Genomic DNA, 23,662 nt, shown 5'->3' on the forward strand with positions numbered 1-23,662 from the left:
TTTATTTATTTATTTGACAGACAGAGAGGCAGCGAGAGAGGGAACACCAGCAGGGGGAGTGGGAGAGGGAGAAGCAGGCCTCCCGCCGAGCAGGGAGCCCAACGCGGGGCTCGATCCCAGAACACTGGGATCATGACCTGAGCTGAAGGCAGATGCTTAACGACTGAGCCACCCAGGCACCCCAGACTTTTTATTTTTTTTTAAGTAAAAATAAAAATTATTTTCATCAGGGGCTAGGCAAACATTCTTAAGACAGAGGTTCTATTGTGGCTGATTTATAAAAAGAATGGCAAAAGCAGACATTTTTGTAAATATATGTGAAAACTATAGCATCTACTGCCATTCCTGATATTTGGAAGAATATTCTTAATCATATCTAAAAAAACCCCTCATTCTTGGTCAACTGAATGTGAGTTTTAAATAGAATCCATCCATCCATCCATCCATCCATCCACCCACCCACCTCTCTCTATAGACAAACATACACACTTAAAAATATATATACATACATAAACTACCAGATACATTATTTCTTAATATTTTATAAATCATGTTATATTAGACTCATAAAATATTGGAGCCTGAAGTTTACTTAGAAATTACCATGTCAAACTTTCTCATTCATAGCTGAGGAAACTGAGGCCTCCCCAAATTAAGATCCTTACTATTCACAGTGAGAAATCCAGAATTAGAACTCAGGACCCCTGACTCTTGTTTCTCTATTTCACTACTGTTATTTCCTCAAGCAATCTGAGTGAAAATTGAATTGGAAATTGAAAAAGAAAATGAAAAGCTATCAAGAGGACTGGGGACACAGACTCACAGGCTAATTTAAATTGGGCAAAGTGAGAGCTAGTAACAAATCTGGCTTCCTGAAATTAAACATATCTTAATCGAAGATCTTTTAACAAACAGGTTTCTTATCTTCATTCCCTGGTAAAATATAAGTAACTTACTGTGTATTTGAAATACCCGAGGGTCACCCTCCCAAGGGCAGATTTCCCAGATTCCTATAGCAACCCACCCTCAATGTGACTGAAGCTTTTACAAGCACAACTGTGCTCTGTTCCGTGTGCCATTAGCTTTATGATCTTACAGTGACATCCTGGAACTGGAGCCGCATGGCGGAGCCGGACGGCTGCGGTCGACTGGTGATCTCCAATATGGTTCTCAGCAGGATGTCCAGCAGGCTGGCCACTATCACATCTATTTCCTCCAACACAGATTTTTCCTTAAGAGAAAAAAATAAGGAGTTCAGGAAATGGTGGCTTAATATATGTATTAATCTCTCTTTAATGGAAAAGGGGGGAAACCCCCCCACATTTCCAAATACAGAATCAAAAAGTCAGGGGATTCGAGAACTTGACAGAACTGGAACTCACCTATGTCACCTAAGTAAATGGCCTTCTTTTACAGAAAACAAAGCACAGAGGAACGCACAGCTTACCCAAGAATACCCAACTAGGCTGTGCAGTGGATACTGGACATACAAATGAGAAGGCGGGTGATGTTCTGGAAAGCAGAGCAGACGAATTCAGAGCACGAGCTAGGCACAGACACAGTGTGTGACGGGGCCCAGGCAGTTCGCCTCTCCAAGCCGGATTCCTCACTGAAAGCCCCTCCTGGTTCCCAAAGTCCTGAATTGTTTTGATTTCAGATTGTGCTTACATATACTCTTGTCATCACTTGAGCTGCACAGGTCATTTTCCAAAACTCTTAAATGCAAATGACTATTCCTATAAAAATGATCTTTAGAATATCCTCCACACAAGATGAGCAAACAGTGTCCAGTATAGATGAACACCATGAGATCCAGACTGGACCGAAGGTCAGTGGCCGCGGTGGGCCCTGCTTCCCTAAAGCAAAACTAATATGTGTATCCAAGCCCCCAGGACTTGAGAGAGAGACCCAAATAGCTCTGCACTGACTGTAGGAGCAGAGCTGGATTCTTATACTCGTGCAAGACAAAACTCTGTCAAAGGCTTCCTGCCTTTCCAAAAGAGAACCAGCCAAACAAACAAAAACTTTTACAAAGTATGAGTTCGAAACAGCTTTTTGGCCCGAGTTGTGATAAACTTTCTTACACTTGCAAGAAAACTACCAAGGTTTCCCCCACAGAGCAGAGTTTCTGTTCTGAATTCCTTATCAGGTAAGTCCAAACGCTGACTGTAACTTCAAACTTAAATAGACAGGAGAAATTTTTAAAAAGTCTTTTTCCCCACTGCTATTTGTTTTCAGTTTTCTGCAGTGAACTATCACACTTAGCAGAATTATATAGAGATGTTTTAAGCAAAACTAACATTTTCCCCCTGTCATCACTCTTCTCCCCAGTCCCAGCCCAACTTTGGAGCCTGGGGATCCTGGGGATGTGTAAAAATCAGTCGTCCCTCCCCAGGCAGGTCTCTCTATTACACTTTTATACACAGAGTTTCTGACCCTTTCCTCTCAGGTACCAACTCTGTTCCCACAGTGCTGGGGCCCTCTCCTCATTCCTTCCACTGGGGTTCCATGCCAGCTCAACGCGGAGCCCTTCAGAAAGCGATCGTAAGTAAGAGTGACAAACATGGGCAAACTGTAGCAGAGCAGTAGCAGGGAGGCAGAGAAACAGGAGCCCCAGCACTGCTCTGGACAAGCTGTCGAAGAGTACGGTGCCAATTCACAGCTGCAAACTGACAGAACTAGAACAGAACATCTTTACATGTGAATTTCACATCAGCCCCATGAGCCATGGACATGAATACTCAGAGTTGTCCCCATGTATACGTAAGCATGTGACTTTTCTTTATTTGCCCTGCATCCTCTAATGCAACCGTGCTGCATGCAGCAAGAGTCAGTTACGTGCACAGGAATTCCCAAATCTGTAACAATTTAGTGATTACTGCTGGGGCTGAGTAATGACTACAGTACAAGATACGATCGGTCTCCTGGGGCTTTCCTCTGCTTTCAGTTTCTGCAGGGCAGGGCCCAAGGGCCATGACCAAGCTCTGAGCATCACCATGCAGCCTTCCACAGAATGGGTCCAAAAAGACTTCGCTTTGCAGGCAGTAATTTATTCTTGCCACAGAGTATTCATCATATCAAGATTAAAGACACATGTGGGAGGCTTTGAGATTTCTAATTTTTCTCACTGGGTATTCAGTTCTTTCTCGAAATACAAGTTTAGGAAACCCAGGTTATTTGGGGTTGTAGCAATCTTACAAGGTTAAAAAAAAATTATTTCAGAGGAAAAGCAAAATGTCCAACCCAGCTGGAAGTAAAAGTGAGAGTCTCAGAGCGTTACTCTTTAGGGTGGTTTCTTTGAAGACTTTAACATTTTTATTTCCAGAAGCCATTGGATGGGAACTGCATACTATGGCCTGTATTTACTTACTGAGCTATTTTTCTTGATGAGACAAAATACGTTGCTAAGGATACGTGCACACATGATCAGGTCCTTCTGTTCTTGCAGGTGCATGTGGAGGTGATGTAACACGACAGGCAAGAGAATGTACCTGGAATCTGGAGAGAGAAGAAGCGTTAGCGTCACATCTGTGCAGTCCCACGCCAACCTCGTGCAAATCCTTATCTATTCTTTAATCTAATTGTAATTGTTAAATGATCAACACAGAGTTAAAAGGTACATGAATGGTACTGAAAAACAGTGGTTCCTTTCCCTAATCCATGATTCCTGTGTTCAAGAGGCCTTTGATTCTCATGTTGAAATAGGTTATTTTTTAAATTGTTTTACCTCCAAATATTTACATGGCATACTTATCTGGCTGTTTTCTGATTTCTCATTGAGATCGACCATCTACTGACTTCTTACTATAGATTTACCCTCTTTTCTTCCTATCACAATTCTATCACAAATCCTATCACAATTTCTGGCTAAATTAACATTTTGTATTTCCTACCATTCTGATTTCCAGTGCTTTGCACATGACCCCATTTTTGTTCACCTTGGCTTATCTGTCTTTGAAAGCTTTCAGGAAATAATTCCTGATAATTCAAAATTTCCTGATTGTGTACCTTGCCTTGGCCCCTGAAATCTATAAACTTGTGTCCTTCAGCTCTGGGTACTTGCCTTGAAATCCTAGTAGGATTATTTCCTTCTCTCTAGTTTTTCTGTCCTCTGTCTGGAGCTCTGACTACACTGACATTATGAATGTCTTAAACTATCTTCTCGAGTATTTTTTCATCCTCTTGTCCAACTTCCTTATCTTCCAGCCCTTCGACTTTCTTAGCGTTCTTTCTTGTTTCCAAGGCTGGTGTCGCAGGTGTGTGGCACATGTGACACCACACAGGTGCCTGTGCTCGGAAGGGCCCCATGCTTGGTTTCATGCTCTGTGCTCCCAGCATGAAATTCCTAATCATTTGCAAGGAAGAGGTGTTGTATTTTCATTATGCAGCCACTCCTGTTTATTTCTCTGAATGATATCCTTTTACAGCATGTCTCATGGATTTTTCTCTCGGGTTAGTCACAGACAATTTTGTGATTTTTTTTTTTCCTCTCCTTGAATTATCTTTTTCTTCTAAGTTCTTTTTTCTGTTTCTTCATTTTGGTCTCTGCTTTCAAATTAAAGGTATTTCTACAAGTATCTGAGGATTGTTATTGTCTGTCTTTACAAGCAAAGCACTAAAATGCTAAGTGGGGAAAAAAACCACAACTGTGTGCCTCGGAAAGCTTGTGAACTGGTGAAGCTTCACAGCAGGGAGGGAAGGCATCCAGATGTTTCATCAAGGGACCCCCAAAATTCAGAATCTGAGACATCTTTTCTTGGGCTGGTCACTTTCTCTACGGAGGAATCTGGCAAACTCCTCTCTGGGGAGCATGAAATCATCATCTTTTAGTCATTTGAAATCAAGAAAGGAAGGGGCAGGTAGGGGTCTCTCTGTTTAATTGTGAGGTCCTGCTTATGGTGTGGATCCCCATTCTCAAATTCAGCAGTGTCTGATCTCCTGAATCTAGGCATATCTCATTCACTTTCTTTGGAGAGTGAACTTCCCATTTTTGGCTGATTTAGAGAAGGGGGCAGGCAGGGCGCTAACTACTCCTTCTAAGGATTTTTTAAATCCAATTTTCATATTTCCAGAACCCTTAATCTTCAGATATCTGGTATTTTCTTTTTATTTTTCATAATTTTTTAAAGCTTATTTATTTTTTTTAGTTATCTCTACACCCAGTGTGGGGCTTGAACTCACGACCCTAAGATCAAGCGTTGCATGCTCTTCCAACTGAGCCAGCCAGGTGCCCCTGGATAACTGATATCCTCCATTCCTGATTCTTTCTGAAACCACCCTGAGCTGTCTACAGTTCTGCGGAGTAAATGAGTTTGTTCCTTGGCTCTATTCCAACTCCACACACCTGTGTGCGTCCGCTTTCTCTTGTCTGCTGTCAGCTACCACTCAACTTTGTAAAAACTGTTGATATTTTTATGTTATCTCCTCTCCCATGCTCCTAAACTTGTGAGATTACACATTAAAAAAAAAATTCCTTTACCAACCATAGATACGAAAATGCTTTTTACAACTTTAGCAAATCAATTCTGGCAACATGTAAATACGTATTATTTCACAACCAGACAGGCTTATCTTAAAAGCAAGGTTTGTTAAACATCTGAAAATCATACTTGCATACTTTCATCAGGGAAGAAAGATAAATACAATGGATTCTTGTGATTCACGCTGGGTAAGTTCTAACAAGTCACTGGAAACAATGAAACAGCCAATAACGTCTCATGTCTCACAGGAGCCATATATATATAGATACAATACATATCCCATATTGATAACAATATTAAATCCTAAAAACAACTCATCCAGTCAGATTCTATTTCCTTTATGTTACAAAAGAGAAAAAGATGTTCAGAAGCATTAAGTGACATTGCCTGAGGCTACCCCACTGAGAGGGGCCACAGGTGGGATTCAAACTATCAAGTGGCCCCAAAGCTGGAGGTTCTTGCGCTGGGCTGCACTGCCCCCTACTGCTCCATCGTCTAGTTATCCCTGTATGAGCGTGGAAAGGAAGGCAGAGCATTACCGAGTTTAATCTCAGCTGTGAACGTGTGCGTTCTGCTACTCAAATTTGTCAGGGCTCTGTGCATGGCCACAAATGAACGTGAGAGTGTCACAAGTATTGATTTTGAGGTTACAAATACATTTTAGTAACTGAATCCATAAACAGTGAATTTTTACTGTATAAGTATCATTCCTCCATTACTGGAAGTCTTTTATTTATCCCTACTTTGTCATTAAATAGGTATTTGAAATAGAAAGGCAACTGACTCATGTAGTATTTATTTCAATCTTTTAGAAAAGTAACAAGTAATTATGCTTATTGTCCTGAGTGTTTGCTTTTCAACAGGATGTGATAAGCACAAAATTACTGTCTATTATGTGCCCATAATGGTCATATTATTTGTGGATGTGCCCACTTGCAAATGCCCTAGACCCCTTCCCCAATCTGCTTGGTTTTTTAAAAGATGTCAACAGTTCAACAATTTAGATGGATTATTCTTGATTTATTAAAACCCATGTGTCTTATAAATAGTTGCATAAATTATAATTCAACTTGACTCACTCAAGAAACAATGGACAGCTTAAATAACACTACACCTATTGAAGAAACTGAACTTGTAGTTAAGAAATTTTCCACAAGAAAAATGTCAGGCACAGATGACTTCTATGAATTCTACAAAGCATTTATGGAAGGAATCACATCAAGTCTACAAAAATTCTCCCAGAAAAGAGAATAAACAGAGAACACAACTAACTCTTCTTAGGAGGCCAGCATTATTGATGCCAAAATTAGTCAGAGGTATTCCAAGACAATAAAACTATAGATTGCTATCTCTCATGAATACAGATGCAAAAATCCTTATAAAATTTTAGCAAAATAAATCTAGTTTTATATATACATATATGTGTGTGTGTGTGTGTGTGTGTGTGTGTATACACATATATATAACCATGATAAACAGGGTTTATCATGAAGGCAAGTTTGGTATAACATTTGAAAGTCAATCAATCGATATTAATTCACTGTATTAACAGATGTAGAAAAAAATGTGCAAAACCCAGCATCCATTCATGATAAAAACTGTCAGGAAGCTAATAATAGAAGGTAATTTTCCCAAATTGATAACGAGCATTAATGAAATACCTACCTTTATTTTATTTTTTTAAATTTTTTTTAAAGATTTTATTTATTTATTTGACCGAGAGGCAGCGAGAGAGGGAACACAAGCAGGGGGAGTGGGAGAGGGAGAAGCAGGCTTCCTGCTGAGCAGGGAGCCCGATGTGGGGCTGGATCCCAGAATGCTGGGATCATGACCTTAGCCAAAGGCAGACACTTAATGACTGAGCCACCCAGGCGCCCCGTATTTTTTTTTTTTTTTTAAGATTTTTTTGGAAAGAGACAGAACATGAGCAGGGGGTGGGGTAGGGAGGGGCAGAGGGGGAGGGAGAAACAGACTCCCTGCTGAGCAGAGTGCCTGAGGCTCAGGGCTGAGACCCTGGGATCATTACCGGAGCGGAAGGCAGATGCTTAACCGACTGAACCACCCAGGTGCCCCTGAAATGCCTACCTTTAGCTACCAGAATACTTAACAGTGAAAGACTGAAGGCCTTCTCTTTAAGATAAAAATGAAGGCAAGGATGGCCAAGCTCACCACTCAATTCAACGCTGTAGCAGACTCCTAGCCAGTATGAGAAGATACTTCCATAGCTAAAAGAATATATGCAAAATATTCGTGACTGGGAAAGGGCCGATTCCCAGTGTTTGCATGGTTTCTCTTCCTGCTTTAGCAACACAAGGGGGTTTGGCCTTAGGTTTACTATTAAAACAAATCACACAAGGCACGCCTTCTTCACTTTTGGCAACAAAGAACATGAAAATCCAAACTTGTGAAATAATTCATTGCAGGCTTCCTTTAAACAGTAAGCCTGACCAGGAAACGTAAATACTCATTTACAAATCAATTACTTGACAGAAAGAACCAAGGAAAAGAATCTAAGAGATTGCAGGACAGGAGTCACTGCCTGCTGGTGATTAATTAGGAAGGAAGATAAAGCTTATCTGATATGTTCCTGCAGACAGAATTTGATTTCTAAAAATTCAATTTGCAACCAACTGTTAAGACAGTATCTACTGCAAAAAAAAAAAAAAAAAAAAAAAAAAAAGGAAGGTAGACAAAGAACTCGTGTGTGGTGTGCATAAAAAGAAATGTACAACTACCTAAAGTGCAGATTCGCTTTTTCTCCATTACTAGGCAATGTCAGCCAATGCAAATGATACAATCCGCGGATAAATGCCAAAAAAGCTGACTGGCTAAAATGCTAATTCTTACCTTCAAAAGGAAACACCTGGACTCATCAAGCAAGACCAAAGGGAAAAAAAGAAAACCCACAGTTGAACAGACACTAAGTTTCCATACATTTAACAAAAGAATCTGTTATGCGGTTTGTCCTTGCCAGGGTCAACACATGCATATTGCACATCTCAGACAAAGCTCACTGTATTATGTATCTCATTGAGCGTATAAAGGAGCGACTCTCATTTACTTTTTATTTTGCCCATACGCACTTGCGTGGATAAAACCAACTCCCATTAGTAATTCTCAGTGGGTGTGGGGCTAGGAAGGAGGAGAAGCAGCTGTGAAAAGCTGGTAGATTTCCTACTTGAGGTTAATTTTGAAGGAAGTCAAACTGATCGCTACCTCCTCTACCAACAAAGACTTAGACAAGGATCCCTGAAGTCAGCATCTGTCCACAGGGGAGCAGGGTTGAGGAGTCCTGCAGTGCCGTGCACGGCGGCCAGTTACTCTCCACACCTGGGCGCAGCGTGAGCTGGACACTGGCAGGCGGACCTCTGCCGCTGCTCCCAGGCAGCTCGGGGCTGGGGGGGGGAATGGACACCACATTATGCAGGAGGTGGGCAGCGATCAGGCCCCGGCGAGCTGCTGTCTGCAGAGAAGCCGCGGCATGGCACAACACCTGAATTCAGAGCTAGGTTGGGCCTTGGTGATCAAAGCCAGCAGTAACTGAAATGCCAATGTCACAGACCGCAAGGAAACCTGCCAACGAGCCTTTCACACGCTGGAGGACAGACGGCACTCAGAATGGAAAGGACAGCAGACAATGCAGGGGCTATGTTCTCACGCAGACAATGTCAGGAACACAGAGGAAAATGACAGGAGAGGCCGAAGGATGATCTCTGACCGAGATTTCACCCCACCCTGGATGCCTCCACCATGGGGCGCCCTTCCTAAAGCAAACCAGATGCTATGAACACTTGCTACTTTTAACCATTGTGCTCGGCCTCTGGTCTGGGCCTCCCCCAGCCCACGCTGTTCTGTTGTCATACTCGTGTTCATCTTTAGCTCAAAATTCACTTTTCCAGTGAGTTTTTTTTTAATATACACCATTTATTTAATACCTATTGCTGCTCAATCCTGATCCCGAATGCATGACCCACTCCATAGTATTCATTCGTGAAACCTCTACCGAACACCTACCATGCACCAGGCACAGTTCTGGAAGCTGGAGAGATCACTGTGATCAGGACAGACAAAGTCCCTGCCCTCCGAGGTTTTCCTTCTGGACCAAGGGATGAAGACAGACTTTAAACAACTAAACCCAATTCTTTATTCAGTTATAGCCCTGTTAGTTGTTCCAAGAAGCAAAGAGCAAAACGAGCATGAGAGAGACATATGAGTGAGCAGGGCAGAGAGGGGATGCTTGAGAAAATGAGGGTTAAACTGAGCCCAGCAGGGTGAAGGGCGATCATCTGGGATCGGAGAGCAGAGGAGAGCGTGGGTTTGAGCAGAATGAAGCATTAAGAGGTGCGACCAGGGAGGTGGGCAGGGTGAGGTCACAGGGCCTGAAAGATCAATTCTCCTCTGTGTCCTCAAAACAGAGCACAGCCAGGGGATGTGAGCAAGGGAGCTGGGAGTGACATCATCTGGTGTGAGTTTCCGGGAGGGAACTCTGGCTGCACAGATGGATGGGAGAAAGGAAAGGGAAGCAAGTATGGACATGCCCGAGGGAATGCAGGCAAGACAGCAGTGCAAAACGGACTGCGGCAGGCTGGGGGGGAGGGGGACCGCCAGATATGAGATGCTGTGGAGGCCCAAGAGTAGCCTCAGGAGCGGTGGAGATGGAGGGCAGAAGGGAGAAGAGGGATTCAAGGACAGCTCTGAGCTTTCTAGGGCTTGGTGCTGCCATATACTGAGCCGGGAGGAGCCGGCTTAGAGGGACAGGGGTTTGAGATGCCTGTGAGTCATGTGTGTGGAGAAGCCAAGGACAGATGGCTACTCAGGTTTGGAGCCTAGAGGGGAGACATGGCCTAGAAATACAAATGGGAGAGTGGGGTCAGCGCATGGACCACAAACTCAAGTGAAGTAGGTGGGATGAACCCCAATTCTCATTCAGGCCTCCCTGCTACACAGCACCTCCTTCCCTTCCCAAGTCACAACTGCTGCACCTTATCAATCGTCACTCCTTGTTCGAAGTCAGCTTTCAGGGTAGACCAGCAGCAGACTGAGGGCAAGAACTGGATGTTCCACTTGCTACAAACAGCTCTAACATCGTACCTGGTGTGGGTTCTGCCCACAATACACATTTGTTGAACGAATGAACGACACCACGAGTCTACTGGATATGAGGGGCCGCTGAAACAGAGATCCCTGTGTCCTCATGTCTCAACATGGCTAAAACGGGAAGAGAGTAGGACGCACAATCTCAGGGTCTGGCTTACAGTGACTCCCTCTGCGGGTCCTCGGCCTGGGCCGCCAGGGGAAAGCAGCTACTCCCAACCCCTTGCTGCAAGGAGTGCAGCTGTTCATAGAACTGAAACCAGGACACACATCCCGGCCCCGATTTCCCCTGGAAATCAGCGTCGATGTGGATGAGTGAGGTGGAAGAAATGAGAAGACCCAGCTTTCAACCATTCCCCAGTAATGCGCTTGCTCATGCCAATCAGTATTGAAAAGTTCAGGAAAAAAGATAAGAAAACAATTTAAATTGGGCCTAGACGTTGCCATTTATTTTCACACAGATAAAACTTAGGGTCGACTATGACTTTGGTGATGCTTCCATCTTCCTCCCCAACCTCTGTACTTCAAAACTACTCTGTCATTGCCAAAGTGGTCTTCTCCAAAATTTAGACCCTTTCATGGCCCTCAGGAAACAGGAGGAATAGAATTGTAAGGAGAAAGTGAAAATGAGTTGTTTAATTTTTATACTTTAAATGTGTCTGCCTGGACCCCAGATGACTTAGACATCAAATACTGATCTACATAGATTCCCAATCTTAGTGCTGGCCTTCAGATTTGACCAGATGCCCTAAACTCTGACCTTGGGGTGTGACCGATGGGGGGGGGGGGGTGATTCTGCCTGGCTGTGGAATGACTCCAGCCCTCAGGTTGCCCACGGACCCCCAACTCAACCTAGCTTGAATCTTCCTATGACTTTTGTCATTCCCTTGTTTTGGTGTTGACTATATGTGTCCCTTTGTCTTTTCTCTGTATTAATTTCTCATCTAACCTCAACCAGGAGTATTCTATAGTCATCCGGGTTCCTATGCAGGCTTCCTCTGCTTTTTTTTCTCCCTGGGATTTGTGTTGGTTTTTATGCCTCAACCTGACTGTGCCATGGGGTACCCAGATATTTGGTTAAACACTATCCTGGGTGTGTCTGTGAGAGCATTTCTGGATGAGATTAACATTGGAATTGGCAGCCTGAATAAAGCAGACTGCCCTCTTCAACGTGGGTGGGTCTCATCCAATGCACTCAAGGCCTGAAAAGAAGCAAAGGAGACAAAATGGAGAATTTGCTCTCTCTGCCTTTCTTTGAGCAGAGACATCAGTCTTCTGCCTTCAGACCCAGACTACAACTTCCACCACTGGCTCTCTCAGGTCTCCAGCTGACCAACTGCAGATGTTAGGAATTCTCAGCCTCCATCATCATTTGAGCTCATTCCTTGTAAGAAACCTTGTACACACACACACACACACACACACACCCTCTATCGGGTCTGCTTCTCTGGAGAACTCTAACACAGTCTTCGAGCACAAAGACAACTGTTAGAACTATCTGTCTTTCCTGGGGAGCTTTTAACATCTAGTCTTTTTTTTCTAAAATGTTTTGAAATTTATTTTCTTAAAAGTGTGGGCCGACTATACTCTGTACTCCTCTCTCTGGATAATATCAACTCTCAGAAATAAGGTCACGTTCTCAGATCCTTCTCACTTCTATCTCACTAACCATTTCTTTGCTGATCAGAATTAAGCTCAGAGTAGCAACTGTCTTCACCATGCTCTAGGTTCTGAGAAACAGGAACTGTCAAAAACTCAGTGTGTGATCTTTGACTGATTATGTATCCAGCTGACACCCTGTAATGTCCTTTTCTCTTCTTTATCTTGTCCTATTTTAGATTTGTAATTTTAAGTCAGAAAAGTGTCATTTATAACATGCTTCTGGCTAAGATGTATATACTCACACAAATGCAGTGCTCGGAGTCTTATTTTTTAAACTTTCAATCCATAAATAAAACGTAGACATTTCTAAGTGTTTTTTCCCTTCTGATATGCACGTGAGCTACAACAAGCTTTTGAGTCTGTCTGCTTTACCCATATGGGATAGACAGAATAATGATCTCCCGAAGATGTTCAGGCCTTAATTCCCAGAACCTGTGAATATATAAGGGCAATACAGACTTCACAGAAGTGATTAAATTAAGGGTCTTGAGATGATGAGATGATGAGATGACCCTGGATTATCTGGATGGGCCCAGTATAAACACAGGGGTCCTTGAAAGTGAAAGAGCCAAGAGAGTCAGTCAGAGTTCTGGCGATGTTCCACTGCAGGGTTTTAAAGACGGAAGGGGCCACAAGCCAAGGTGTGCAGGGGGCTCCTACAAACTGTAAAAAGCAAGAAAACAGATCCTTTCCTAGACCCTCCACAAAGGAATGCAGCTCTGCGGACACCTTAATCACCTTAATTTTAGCCCAGGGAGAAGCATTTTGGACTTCTGCCCTACGGAACTGTAAGATACAAAGTTTATGTTGTTTTAAACCATTACATTTGCAGTAACTGTTCCAGTACCAATACAAAACTAATACCCCACACTGAATCTAAAACACGAGTCTGATTTCACCATATTTTGGTGATGCTATTCATTTTTCTCCATTTATAGTTTCTAGTATGTTTTCACCCATTCCCTATCATTTGCTTATAGTTCCTTCTGGGGCTATAAGATAAAAGTGGGGCATCCAAATACCCTGAAAATAAAACAAAAACCTTTCCTCTGTTGTAGGAAGTGTGTGTGTGTGTGTGTGTGTGTGTGTGTGCATTTTTTTAAAAGTAGAGGTCTAAAGTATTAGACTTAAAAACTTTTACCTGTTGCTGTTGGTGGACTACCACTGGAACTCCTTTTTTTTTTAAATCTTTATTTATTTATTTTATAATTTTTATTTTGTTATATTAGTCTGGAACTCCTTTTAATATGGTTCTTTGCACCCCAGTCCCCCATGTCCGTAGCTATACAGTTTTATATTTTCCTTCTTCTCCCCCCACCTGTTAGACAGAATCTGCCAATATTTGTGAGATGTACCACGGCCCTTGTAAGAATCACATTCTCCTCTTAACCACAATCTAAGACATCCTATCCTGTCCTTTGACACCATCTATGGAGCCTACTATTTGCACCGCACTCTTCTTTTTCTTCTAACATCTTATATTTCGACTGGACAATACAGATATGCTCCATCTATTATCCAAGTCCATAGTTTCCGACATAGAATTTCAGAGTTATTAGAAACTTTCTAGGTTTCCCTAACATGAGTGTGGGGTCCCAGGTAATTTAAGTAGAGCATGGTTTGCGCCTTGGGCAGTTCTCAGGTAAGCCTGCTGTTTTTTTCCATGAAGACAGCCTTATTCCCAATGTGCCTTCCCATTTATACATAAGTTTCCGATTTCTCCAATGGTGAATCATTCAACATCAAGCCAAACCTCACGCCCCCCTGGGGCAGTGATGGAGGTCTTGCCTCTTACTAGCATCTGTATGCTTCTAGGGGTTCTACTGACCAGGAGCTGCTTTTTTTTCTCCCAGAGGTTATGTTTCTCCATAATCATCCTTCATGGGGATGTGCTCTCTCTCTCTCTCTCTCAAATAAATAAATAAAATCTAAAAAAAAAAATAAATAAAACCTATGACAAGAAAATAAGCATGTCTGGGGCGCCTGGGTGGCACAGCGGTTAAGCGTCTGCCTTCGGCTCAGGGAGTGATCCCGGCATTATGGGATCGAGCCCCACATCAGGCTCCTCTGCTGGGAGCCTGCTTCTTCCTCTCCCACTCCCCCTGCTTGTGTTCCCTCTCTCGCTGGCTGTCTCTATCTCTGTCAAATAAATAAATAAAATCTTAAAAAAAAAAAAAAAAGAAAGAAAAAGAAAATAAGCATGCCTGACATCACAACTAGTCTGTGATTAGAATCAATAATTTAATCATTAGGGTTTTTGTTCTTTCTAGAAGTAAAGCTTTGATAGCCATGCTGCTGTAAATTGGCTACTTAATACATTCACTCTACTATCCAAACATACAATGCTTTTGAGAAAGTCATTTTCTGCTTCCTCTAATTGCTTCTGCTGACCTGTGACTACCGGGGATAAGGAACGGCTTTCCGGAAACAACGCTCACTCACGAGACTCCCCACCCTACCTGGATTGGTATAGAGCTGGCTCTCCACGGTCTTGCCGATGCACTGCAGTTTCACGGCCTGCAGCGAGTCATCCACGTGCACGATGGTCGGCAGACTGCCCAGGGTGTCCTGCACCAAGTTGGCCACTTCCCGGACATCAAAGAGCTTCAGCAGCTCTGAGTACACAGCCGGGAAGGAGCTCAGAAACACAGCCTTAAAAGGAAGAAATTTAAATCAGCTCCAAGATAGACCCTGAGAAATTTGCTGTAAAATGTCAATGAGTTTAAGACTGTGACAAATAATTTGGAATGATTAAAAAAATGAATGTAAAATGGTTCTGGTACCTAAAGGTAAAAGGCTGCAATTAAAAAAAAAAGATGCAACAATACAACCATGTCTTAAAATGTGCAAGGATGCAATGTAATGAAACTGGGAAATTCTGGAAAATCACTGGCATTAGCAAAATGATTGGCAAAAAATTGCACAGAATCAGCAAAACGCAGCATGATCAAATGGAAAGAATGCTCCAGCAAGACCTGGAATGCAGTCACTTCTATTTCCTTTCTTTCTGGAGAAGGTTTCTGAAGAGCTCATCTAAATCTCATTTACCTTGAAGGAACCAAACACACTGATTCCCGAAAGTACTGAAGTTATGGTTAAAGAAAAAAACAAGACAGGGAACCAGAAGGCCCAGATTATATGTACTACTAGCTTGGCCTCTAATCAACTCTGTGACCTTGGACAAGTCACTTTAGCCCCATGGGTTTCAGTTTTACCACCTGTAAAATCAAAAGATCATTATAACAAACCTTTAGGTTCTTTTGAGATTTATTGTAACCCCAGCACTCTGTGTACTCAGAACAATATTCTTTATGTAAGTGAAGAAGCCTGATAACCATTTCCTTAAGGAAAAAAAGAGTGCTAGTATCAAATCCTAAGGGGCACACATTGGGCTAGGATTGTACATCAAAACAAACCCAGTCTTTTAAATTCCACAAAAGGAGGGCAATGGAAGGAAGCGTCGACGAGCCTCAAGTCTACGAAGTGGGGGAAGGAGGCACATGTTTCTAATATGCTAATATTCAAGTGCTAGCTGGCTTACCAATGAGATCTGACACCAGCAGAAAGTAGGTCGAGTCTACATGTGCTGATGATTCAAACACAGACTCAAATTCAAATTCATGGGTTTTGGCATTTATCTGTACAGCAGCAGCAGAAATATCCAGAAGAGCCAGACCTGTTTTTGACGCCAGAACCATCAAAATGCTTCAGGGGCTACAGTCAACAGCTATGTGCTCCTTGACTCTTAAACATTATAGATTTACTTGAATGCATTTAAAATTAATAACTCGGTATTCCCTGTTAAAGACTACATTTATATAACCTTCATTTCTCAGCAAAGAGCTGAGTCATACAGATGAAATTAAGGAAATAAAATACAATAAAATGAGCCCAGCTTTCTGATTACTGAAAAGTCTACTATGCTGATTTTGCTCAGGAATCTTTTCATTTATTGCTTAATTCTTTATTTATACCTCTTTACGTCAAAAACATATTTGGATGTACCTGCAGTGAAGATACATGTATTAAAAAGGATAAAGGCACAAACACCTTGTGATAAGGCCAGAAAGACAGTTGGACCAAGATATCTAAGTTAAGGAGTTTTACTGCAAATAACAAGAAAAGCCTAATTTTGTTTTGACCTTCCTGATAGCCAAGACAAATGGAGAATTATTAGGAATTTGCAGCAGGGTCTTGGACCTCAACTCCTTCTGACATTCCACTTCTGCTCTTGGGGATCCAGGGTAGGGATCTGTCTGTGGACGGGGAAACCAGGAGCCACAGCTCCAGCAGCTGAGTGAGCTGCCAGTCCTGTTGGGCAGGGCTCCGAAAGACAGTCACTAGTGAGCTGGGTTTAGGGCGGGAGGACTCAATGAGCATCCCGGGAGAACAAGGACGACCCCATCTGTGGGGCACTATAAACTGATCCAACATGAAGGTTTTCTGGGATGGCTGCTCTGCCTCCAGAAGATAGAATTTGCCCTGAGTCGTAGCCCACGATGAAAAATGCAAAAGACAGCAAGGAAACTGGGTTTTTGTCTTTAAGGCAACCCAACAGTAAGACTCGGACTGGTGGATATCCTTGGCTCTGGAAGTGACAGGCAGAATCCTAAGATGACCCCAAGACCTTTTTTCCCTCGGTGTTGTCCCTGTGGCTAAGTTATGTTACATGGCAAAAGGGATTTTGCAGGTATAATGAAGGTTACTAATGAGTTGATCTTAAAAAATATGGAGATTATCCACATGGGCCTGACCTGACGACATGACCCTTTAAAGCAGAAGTTTTTTCTAGCTCATGGTGGGAGAACTCAGAGAGATTTGAAGCATGAGAAGGATCTGGCATACTGTTGCTGGCTTTGAGGATGGAGGGGCCACATACCAAGGAATGCAAATGGGCTCTCGGAGCTGAGAACACCCCTCCTCTCCTCCAACCCCTTGCCAAAACCAAGCAAGGAAATAGGAAATCTCAGTCTTATGAACACTTGAGAGATTCTGAAAGTGAATTCTTCCCCAGAACTTCCAAATAAGCCATCAAGGCCAACACCTTGATTTTGGCTGTAGGAGACCCTAAGCAAAAAACTCAATCAGCCCTTCTTGTGCACAGAACTGTGAACTAATAAACGGATGTTATTTAAAGCCATTAAGCACACGGTTATTTGTTATGCAGCAACGGAAAAGTCATACTCAGGGTCAATCAGATTAGTGACACACTCCTTCTTAGAAAAGAGAGCTATGAAGGTGTGGGGTCAAAAGGGAGCTTGGAATAAGAAAAGGTCTAGAGTATTCCCCTTTGTCCCAAAACACAGAGGGACAGAGTCCTTTTTGCTTAATAAAGAAAACTAACCACTTCGTCATTTTCTATGAATTCTCTTAGCACCAACCTAAAAGAAAACAATCACATCTCATGGGCCCGTGTCATCTCAGGGCAACTACCACGATGCAGTGGAAACATGACTAAGGAAAAAGAATATTTCTCGAACTTTATAGAAGGGAAAAAACCTCTTGAGTCCCTAGGAAGGCATGTCATTGAGAAACTATGACTTAAGGTTACTCTTCAAAGTAAGAGAATATTTTTCAGATGTGAATTAGGTATGTTTTGTCCCTACAACCAGTAAAGGTTTAAGATAAAAAATCTCGAATACGAGAGCTTTTATAAAAGTAGTGAGAACTACTTTTCTGACTAGTTTCTGAGAACTTTGATCTAAAGGAATAAATGATTAGCTTGTTGCATTTATCCTTTTCAAGTATCAACTGCGAAGCAGGGTTTAGCTAGTGAGCAGTTGGACTTTGAGGTATCTGGCAAGTTCCTCAAGTGCAGGGATTGTGCCGCTGGCAACAGAGGTCAAAATGTCATTAGAAGAGCCTGAACTGTATCCTTGCCCAGATGTAAGACTGGTCCACTTGTGTAGAGAAAAGATGAAAAGGAATAGCACCCAAAAGTCAGAAAAAGCACAGCCCTATTATCGGAGGGTTGGTCCATTTCTGGTGTTTTACCGTTACATGTTATGCCTTCCAAATGTCAAATGGCGCCAAACTATAATGATACTCTAAGGGTTCTAGTTAATTTTGTCTTCTAACCTTCCATTTTTTCTCCCCTAATTCTCAATGATTACAAGTCTCTAGTCTCCAGGGGATGGCAGCAAAGAGGCTGCTTCTCCAAACGGACAGGTTTTTAAGCAAGTCATCAGAACTGAAAGTGTATCGGAAGGATTAAGAAAATGCAGAGTAAGATACTGAGAATGATTGCTCAGAACACACTCAGGGCCGTGCTACTTGGAAAGGGGATAAATCCTGTTCTTAAACAAAACCCACGGAGCTACTCCAGGTAATGGCATTTGGCAACAGCCGCTCCGTACTGGTCATATAAGATCAGCCCCAGGACGGCTCGGGTCAAGTTAAATAAAACAAAACAACATGCAGTTTAGCCAAGTCCAATACAATGAGTCTCAAGCTGACAGGTAACAACGCAGCGCAAGGCTTGGGGTAAACAACAGTAACGAGCGGGCTCCAGTGAACTTCCTTCCCCCAGGCTGACGGTGACGGCCTGTCTGCTCCTCGGCATGTGTTTTGGGAACCGAAATCCAGGCTGACCAACAGCCTCCCCAAGGACAGTGAGAACAGCTGGAGGAAAGGCAACCTAGCTTCTGCTCTGCTGGTGCTCAGAAGTGAGGGGAGCTTCTAAAAAGTCTGCAAAGTCGCTTGTGCTGCATATGTCAACTGGAGCGATGGAGCTCTCGCGGAGAAAACATGCGCTGCTGCTGTGACGTAAGCACGAAGAACCCGGACTCCTGTCTGCTCTACCGAGCGGAGATGAGCAAACATTACCTGTGACTGAGACAACGCTCCTGACCCTTTGCTCTCTTGAGAGAGGAAGAAACGGACCGACATAAGGAGCTCCTGAATGCAGCAGCGGAATTCCTCTTCGTTTTGTCCACCGGTGGCGAGGGAGAAGAGCCTTCGAGATTGCACTATATACTTAAAAATATACTCTTGTGCCTTAAAACGAAAGGTTTTAAAAGTTAGTCTCAAAGGAAACCGAGAGTATTTAACAATGACATGGCATAAAAACCATGGGACAACATTAGATTTTTAAATTATTGATTTCAGTGCTAAGACCCCATGAGGTTTTCAAACAGTATTTACTTCTCGGGGAAGAGCCATTTCTCTCTGATGCTAATGAGAGAAAAATGTATAGATAATTTGAAAATTCCTTGTAATTCTCAAGAGGTCTGAACTCGAAATGCTTCTGATCCTCAGGTAGCTTTTTACTTTTAGTTAGCAGAGAGATACTGGTCTGTTTCTCAAAAATTACTGTGCTTTGCTGGCAGGTGCTCTTGCCACTTAGGATTTCACCTTCCATCAGACCAAGGTGATAAATTTATCATTAGGAAAACACTTGCTTTTAAAAATGCATACGTGTCTACTTTCATCTACGGGCATCAAACAGAGTGGCACTCAACGACAGGACATGAGAGGACTCTCAGAGCAGCTACCGGACAATTCCTTTAAGAACCTGTGTTCTTCAAGAACACGTTTGCAAGTGAAGTGTTCGCATCTCCGTCGAGCACAAAGGACCCAGACACGTGGGCAGCATTAAACCGTGAGACCCAGTAACACCTCAGGTCTCCTCACTGTGACCCCTGCCAAGTCACCCTATTCTCTGTCAACATTTCAGACAAATCGTTCTCAAATGGCCTCTATCAGGGGGTTGGAAGCAAGAGCTGGGAACTTCCAAGCTTAACTGCCTATCAGTGGTCTTCTGTCCCGAGACCTCCCTCCTGCCAACCCTAGACTTCACTCCAAGGGTTCTGGAGCTCAGAGGTATAAGGATTCAACCCCAAGCAGTTCCAGTGGGTGAGCCTGGCAAAGTCTCTTTCAAATTTCATCAGCTCTGGAGGAGCATAAACTGATTAAGATCCTTGAATTGGAATGCCAGTAATATATCATCACCAATTACTGTCTGTGTAGAGGAAAACAATTAGTTTAGGCATCATCACGCAACAGCTCTGTTAGACATTATCTGCTATCGCCAGTGTGTCACTACCTTCAACACCTCCTGGATGTGCTCTTGCCGTTCCGCTTCCGTTATCCTGTCCACATACCACTTGAGAACTTTGATGAGATCTCTGAAACACAGGGGAAAATAGACAGCAGGTGGACTTGGTTGAGTTCTCAGTTACAAGCCAACACACCCAACACTTTTATCACTAGGAGGCTTCTTTTCCCATCAGTCCTCACTGTTTGCTGTCAGACTGCTTAGTCTAATGATATTAGGAATGTGCACACCAACATCGCTACCCCTCTTTGAAGATGAAGAGAGAAATACTTCCTCCCACTGAGATTCTCTTCAATATGGACATATCCCATCGACCCCTGATGTTTCTGGCAAAGCTTCCCAACGGGTAAACATAAATACCACAGAAAAGGCCTCTGGCCAAGTAAGAGCCTGGAAGTCTGACTGCCACGGTCAATCCTGGATAATTGATAATTGGGATTTCTTCCCCAGTGACCATGTAGACAGCTGGATGAAATATTCAGCTGGAGGCCAAAGGGGGTGTGGGGAAGGACAGGGCAACATCTTCCTACTTCAAATCACACGCTCACGGATTGATTTGCTAATTCTCTGACCTGTGGGAAGAATAAGCCTTATCATCAGAGTGCCTTAGTAAGACAATTTCCAAAACAGGCAAGTTTGTTTTCTTCTTTAAAGAAACAAAAAATAAATGAAAAAAACCCACAACAATAATTCTCAAGACTGCAGTCTTGCTACCTTTACTTTTGTTCTGTTCTTGGTTTCTGAGAAACAGAACAATTTTTTAAAAATGCTCCTCTTTTCTCTCAGTCGGGGAAGAATGCACGGATGTGGTACGAGGCGGGTGCTGCCAGGAGTGTGATTTTGAAGATAAGTATCAGTGAGTTTCTGACCATCCATAGCCCGAGAAGATTCCATAGGCCTTATCTGTCTTGTTGGGAATGATTACCCTGCTCTTCTGACCAACATAAAGTGTTAGAAATTACACCCTTCCTCTCCAGCTTCCACTGATAATTTCAGTCACAAGTGGTAAGATGTTACTAGGGCCCCAAATGTTAGGCCAAGTGGCAGAGTCAGGCGAACGTTTCAAACTATCACTGATATTACACTTCACCCTCCGTAAAAATCGTGTTGCCACACCGTTCATTTAAATGGAGTATTAAATCTTCACATGCCTTGAGAGGGAATACCCGAGGTAATAGGATCAAATGCTTATTTGATTACTTATCTTTTATATGCCACATGATGGGGGGGGAGGGCAAAAACACGATTCCATCTTTTTGAACACACTTCTGGGAATAAATGATTGTGCGTGTGCATGGCCTTAGTGCTTAAGGTATCAGGAAAAATGTGGGCAAAACAGCAAGAGCAGTGTTAGAATGGGGAGAAAGAACTATGGAGAACATTCCAGGGCTGTATTTAAGCAGGGCCAAAGACTGGGAAGATGTTATACATAGCACAGAAAGAGAGAAGCTGTTGCCTTCTGGCAAGTATCAGCTAGGCTGCAGGGAGGCAGGTAAGAGCTACAGCTTGTCATTATTCATTCACTGTAGCCTTGCCTGCAGAATCTGAGCTAATAGGAAGGGATGAGCAGTGAAAATGGCAGCTCCTATCAAAGGTTTTGAGTCCATGGCTGAACTGCTTAATGTCTTCACATGAATCAGCATGCATTAGGCACACAGTAGGGACTCAGTAAATATCAATATTAACAGATAAATGAATGAATTTAAAAAGCTATGACGACAAAGGCTGTTTTCCCTTCACATCACTTTCTTAGAGACTTCTAGAATCAGTAAGGAATGTGGTGGTTAAATGGGATTCTTGGCAGACAGACTGAAATAACCAGGCATTTCAGATGAAAGAATATCACATGAAATAGAGACAAGAAGAAAACACTCTGTATTTTAGGTTTTAGGAATAGAATTCAGAAAGGTTTTTTTTTTTTTTTTTGTCCTTTTAATCAAAGTAAGTTGCAGCCATTAAAAAAAGATGTGTGAGAAAGGAAGAGACTGACTCAAGAGACACTTCAGTTGTTGTGGTTCATTTCTTCCTACACTCCCTTTTAAATTTTCCTATATTGCTGGTTCTGCGTAGAAAAGCTCAAAGTGAACTGCTTCTAAACCAATTACAAGATAAAGGCCTTACCTGTATGCAAGTGCCCCAGCAAAGTGACTCTCAATGTAAGTGTCCATTACAGGTTTAAAATGATGGAATTTGCTATCTTGCAGCAAATTTATTATGTGAACCTAAAAAGAAAATTGAACTTTATAAAACTGAATGCAAATTAAGATTTTTTTTTTTTTTTGGTTCTTTTCAAGTGACTCTTATGCTACTAAGTGCACATTTCAGAAAGAGCCTTATGAAAGTCAAGACCAAGAGACAAAATTGTTAGGATATAATTAAAGTGAATTTAAACTCACCAAAGAGTCAAATACTTTAGACCCATATTTTTGGGAATTTTCATCTAAAATTCCAAACAAGGTATCCAGTGTATCTTGCAGAAACTGTTAGATAAAGAAGTAAATTAATAAAGAAAATATCATCTGTCCTTCCCTTCCAAATATTCTTTATTCCATGAATTTCCAAGAGAGGAATAACAAAATAGCATATACCTTTACTATCTCTGAGCCATCGATTTCTTTTATTTTAGAGAGACAACCTGTGATCTTGTCTGGGTGGGTTCTCCATTTCAAGAGATCAAGCATATCACCTTTCCAAACAGAAAAGGAAGATTAATTGCCTCAGCAGAGAACAGTCCCTCACATGAAAGTGTTCCACGGGCAAAAGCGAGATTCTTACACGTGTTGCCTAGCCCTCTGGTCATCCGAGTTTCAGGTTCCCCCAGATAGGAGCAGTTCTCTAAGATGACATTTATTACAGTGTATTCTTATTATTTCTCCCTTCCCAAAGCTCTTGACTTAAAACTCCTACTCATCCTTCAGTTCCCAGATTAGCCATGGCTTCATCCAGGAAGTCTTTTCTGAAACCTCCAGACTGAGCTAACTATGCCGGCTATGTGCTCTCCCCTCACAGTGGTGCTGACCTCACTATTTCAGTTGTTTATTTGTCTTTGCCTAAAACTCCAAGAAAAAAAAAAGCTAACATGCCGATTGTGGCACTAAGGTATTCTAGCATGGGTACAGAGCAGGCACATAGCCGGCAGTTGATAAATATTCGTTGAATCCTTTTCTGCCTCCTCTCCTTAAAGTGGGAGTTTCTTGAGGGTCAGGAACCTGCTTTATTCATATTTGTGTCCCCAACACACAGCACGCTGCCCCTAGCAACCAATTCTACCTGGCAATGAAGGTCTTCTTGACAACGTGACCCAAACCTGGCAGGACTAGAAGGTCGTCCCCTGCACAAGGATGACAAGTCTAGTCAATTGTTGGATCAT

The 23,662-nt window shown here is 42.5% G+C and overlaps 1 protein-coding gene across 3 annotated transcripts in view; it reads right to left on the reverse strand.

The window, feature by feature from the left end:
* Window positions 1-23,662, reverse strand: part of DOCK4 (dedicator of cytokinesis 4) — a 409,136-nt gene that overhangs the window by 105,815 nt on the left and 279,659 nt on the right. For all 3 annotated transcript variants that reach the window (XM_026509569.4, XM_044387653.3, XM_026509577.4), the window contains exons 18-25: window positions 22,881-22,978; window positions 22,689-22,772; window positions 22,414-22,514; window positions 20,281-20,362; window positions 19,062-19,232; window positions 14,696-14,888; window positions 3,371-3,498; window positions 1,097-1,231 (exon numbers count right to left, since the gene is read on the reverse strand). In XM_026509569.4, coding sequence (XP_026365354.3) covers window positions 1,097-1,231; window positions 3,371-3,498; window positions 14,696-14,888; window positions 19,062-19,232; window positions 20,281-20,362; window positions 22,414-22,514; window positions 22,689-22,772; window positions 22,881-22,978 — 992 coding nt within the window. The remainder of the gene's footprint in view (window positions 1-1,096; window positions 1,232-3,370; window positions 3,499-14,695; window positions 14,889-19,061; window positions 19,233-20,280; window positions 20,363-22,413; window positions 22,515-22,688; window positions 22,773-22,880; window positions 22,979-23,662) is intronic.

Source organism: Ursus arctos, unplaced genomic scaffold (assembly GCF_023065955.2).
Source record: "Ursus arctos isolate Adak ecotype North America unplaced genomic scaffold, UrsArc2.0 scaffold_3, whole genome shotgun sequence".
Lineage (NCBI taxonomy): Eukaryota > Metazoa > Chordata > Mammalia > Carnivora > Ursidae > Ursus > Ursus arctos.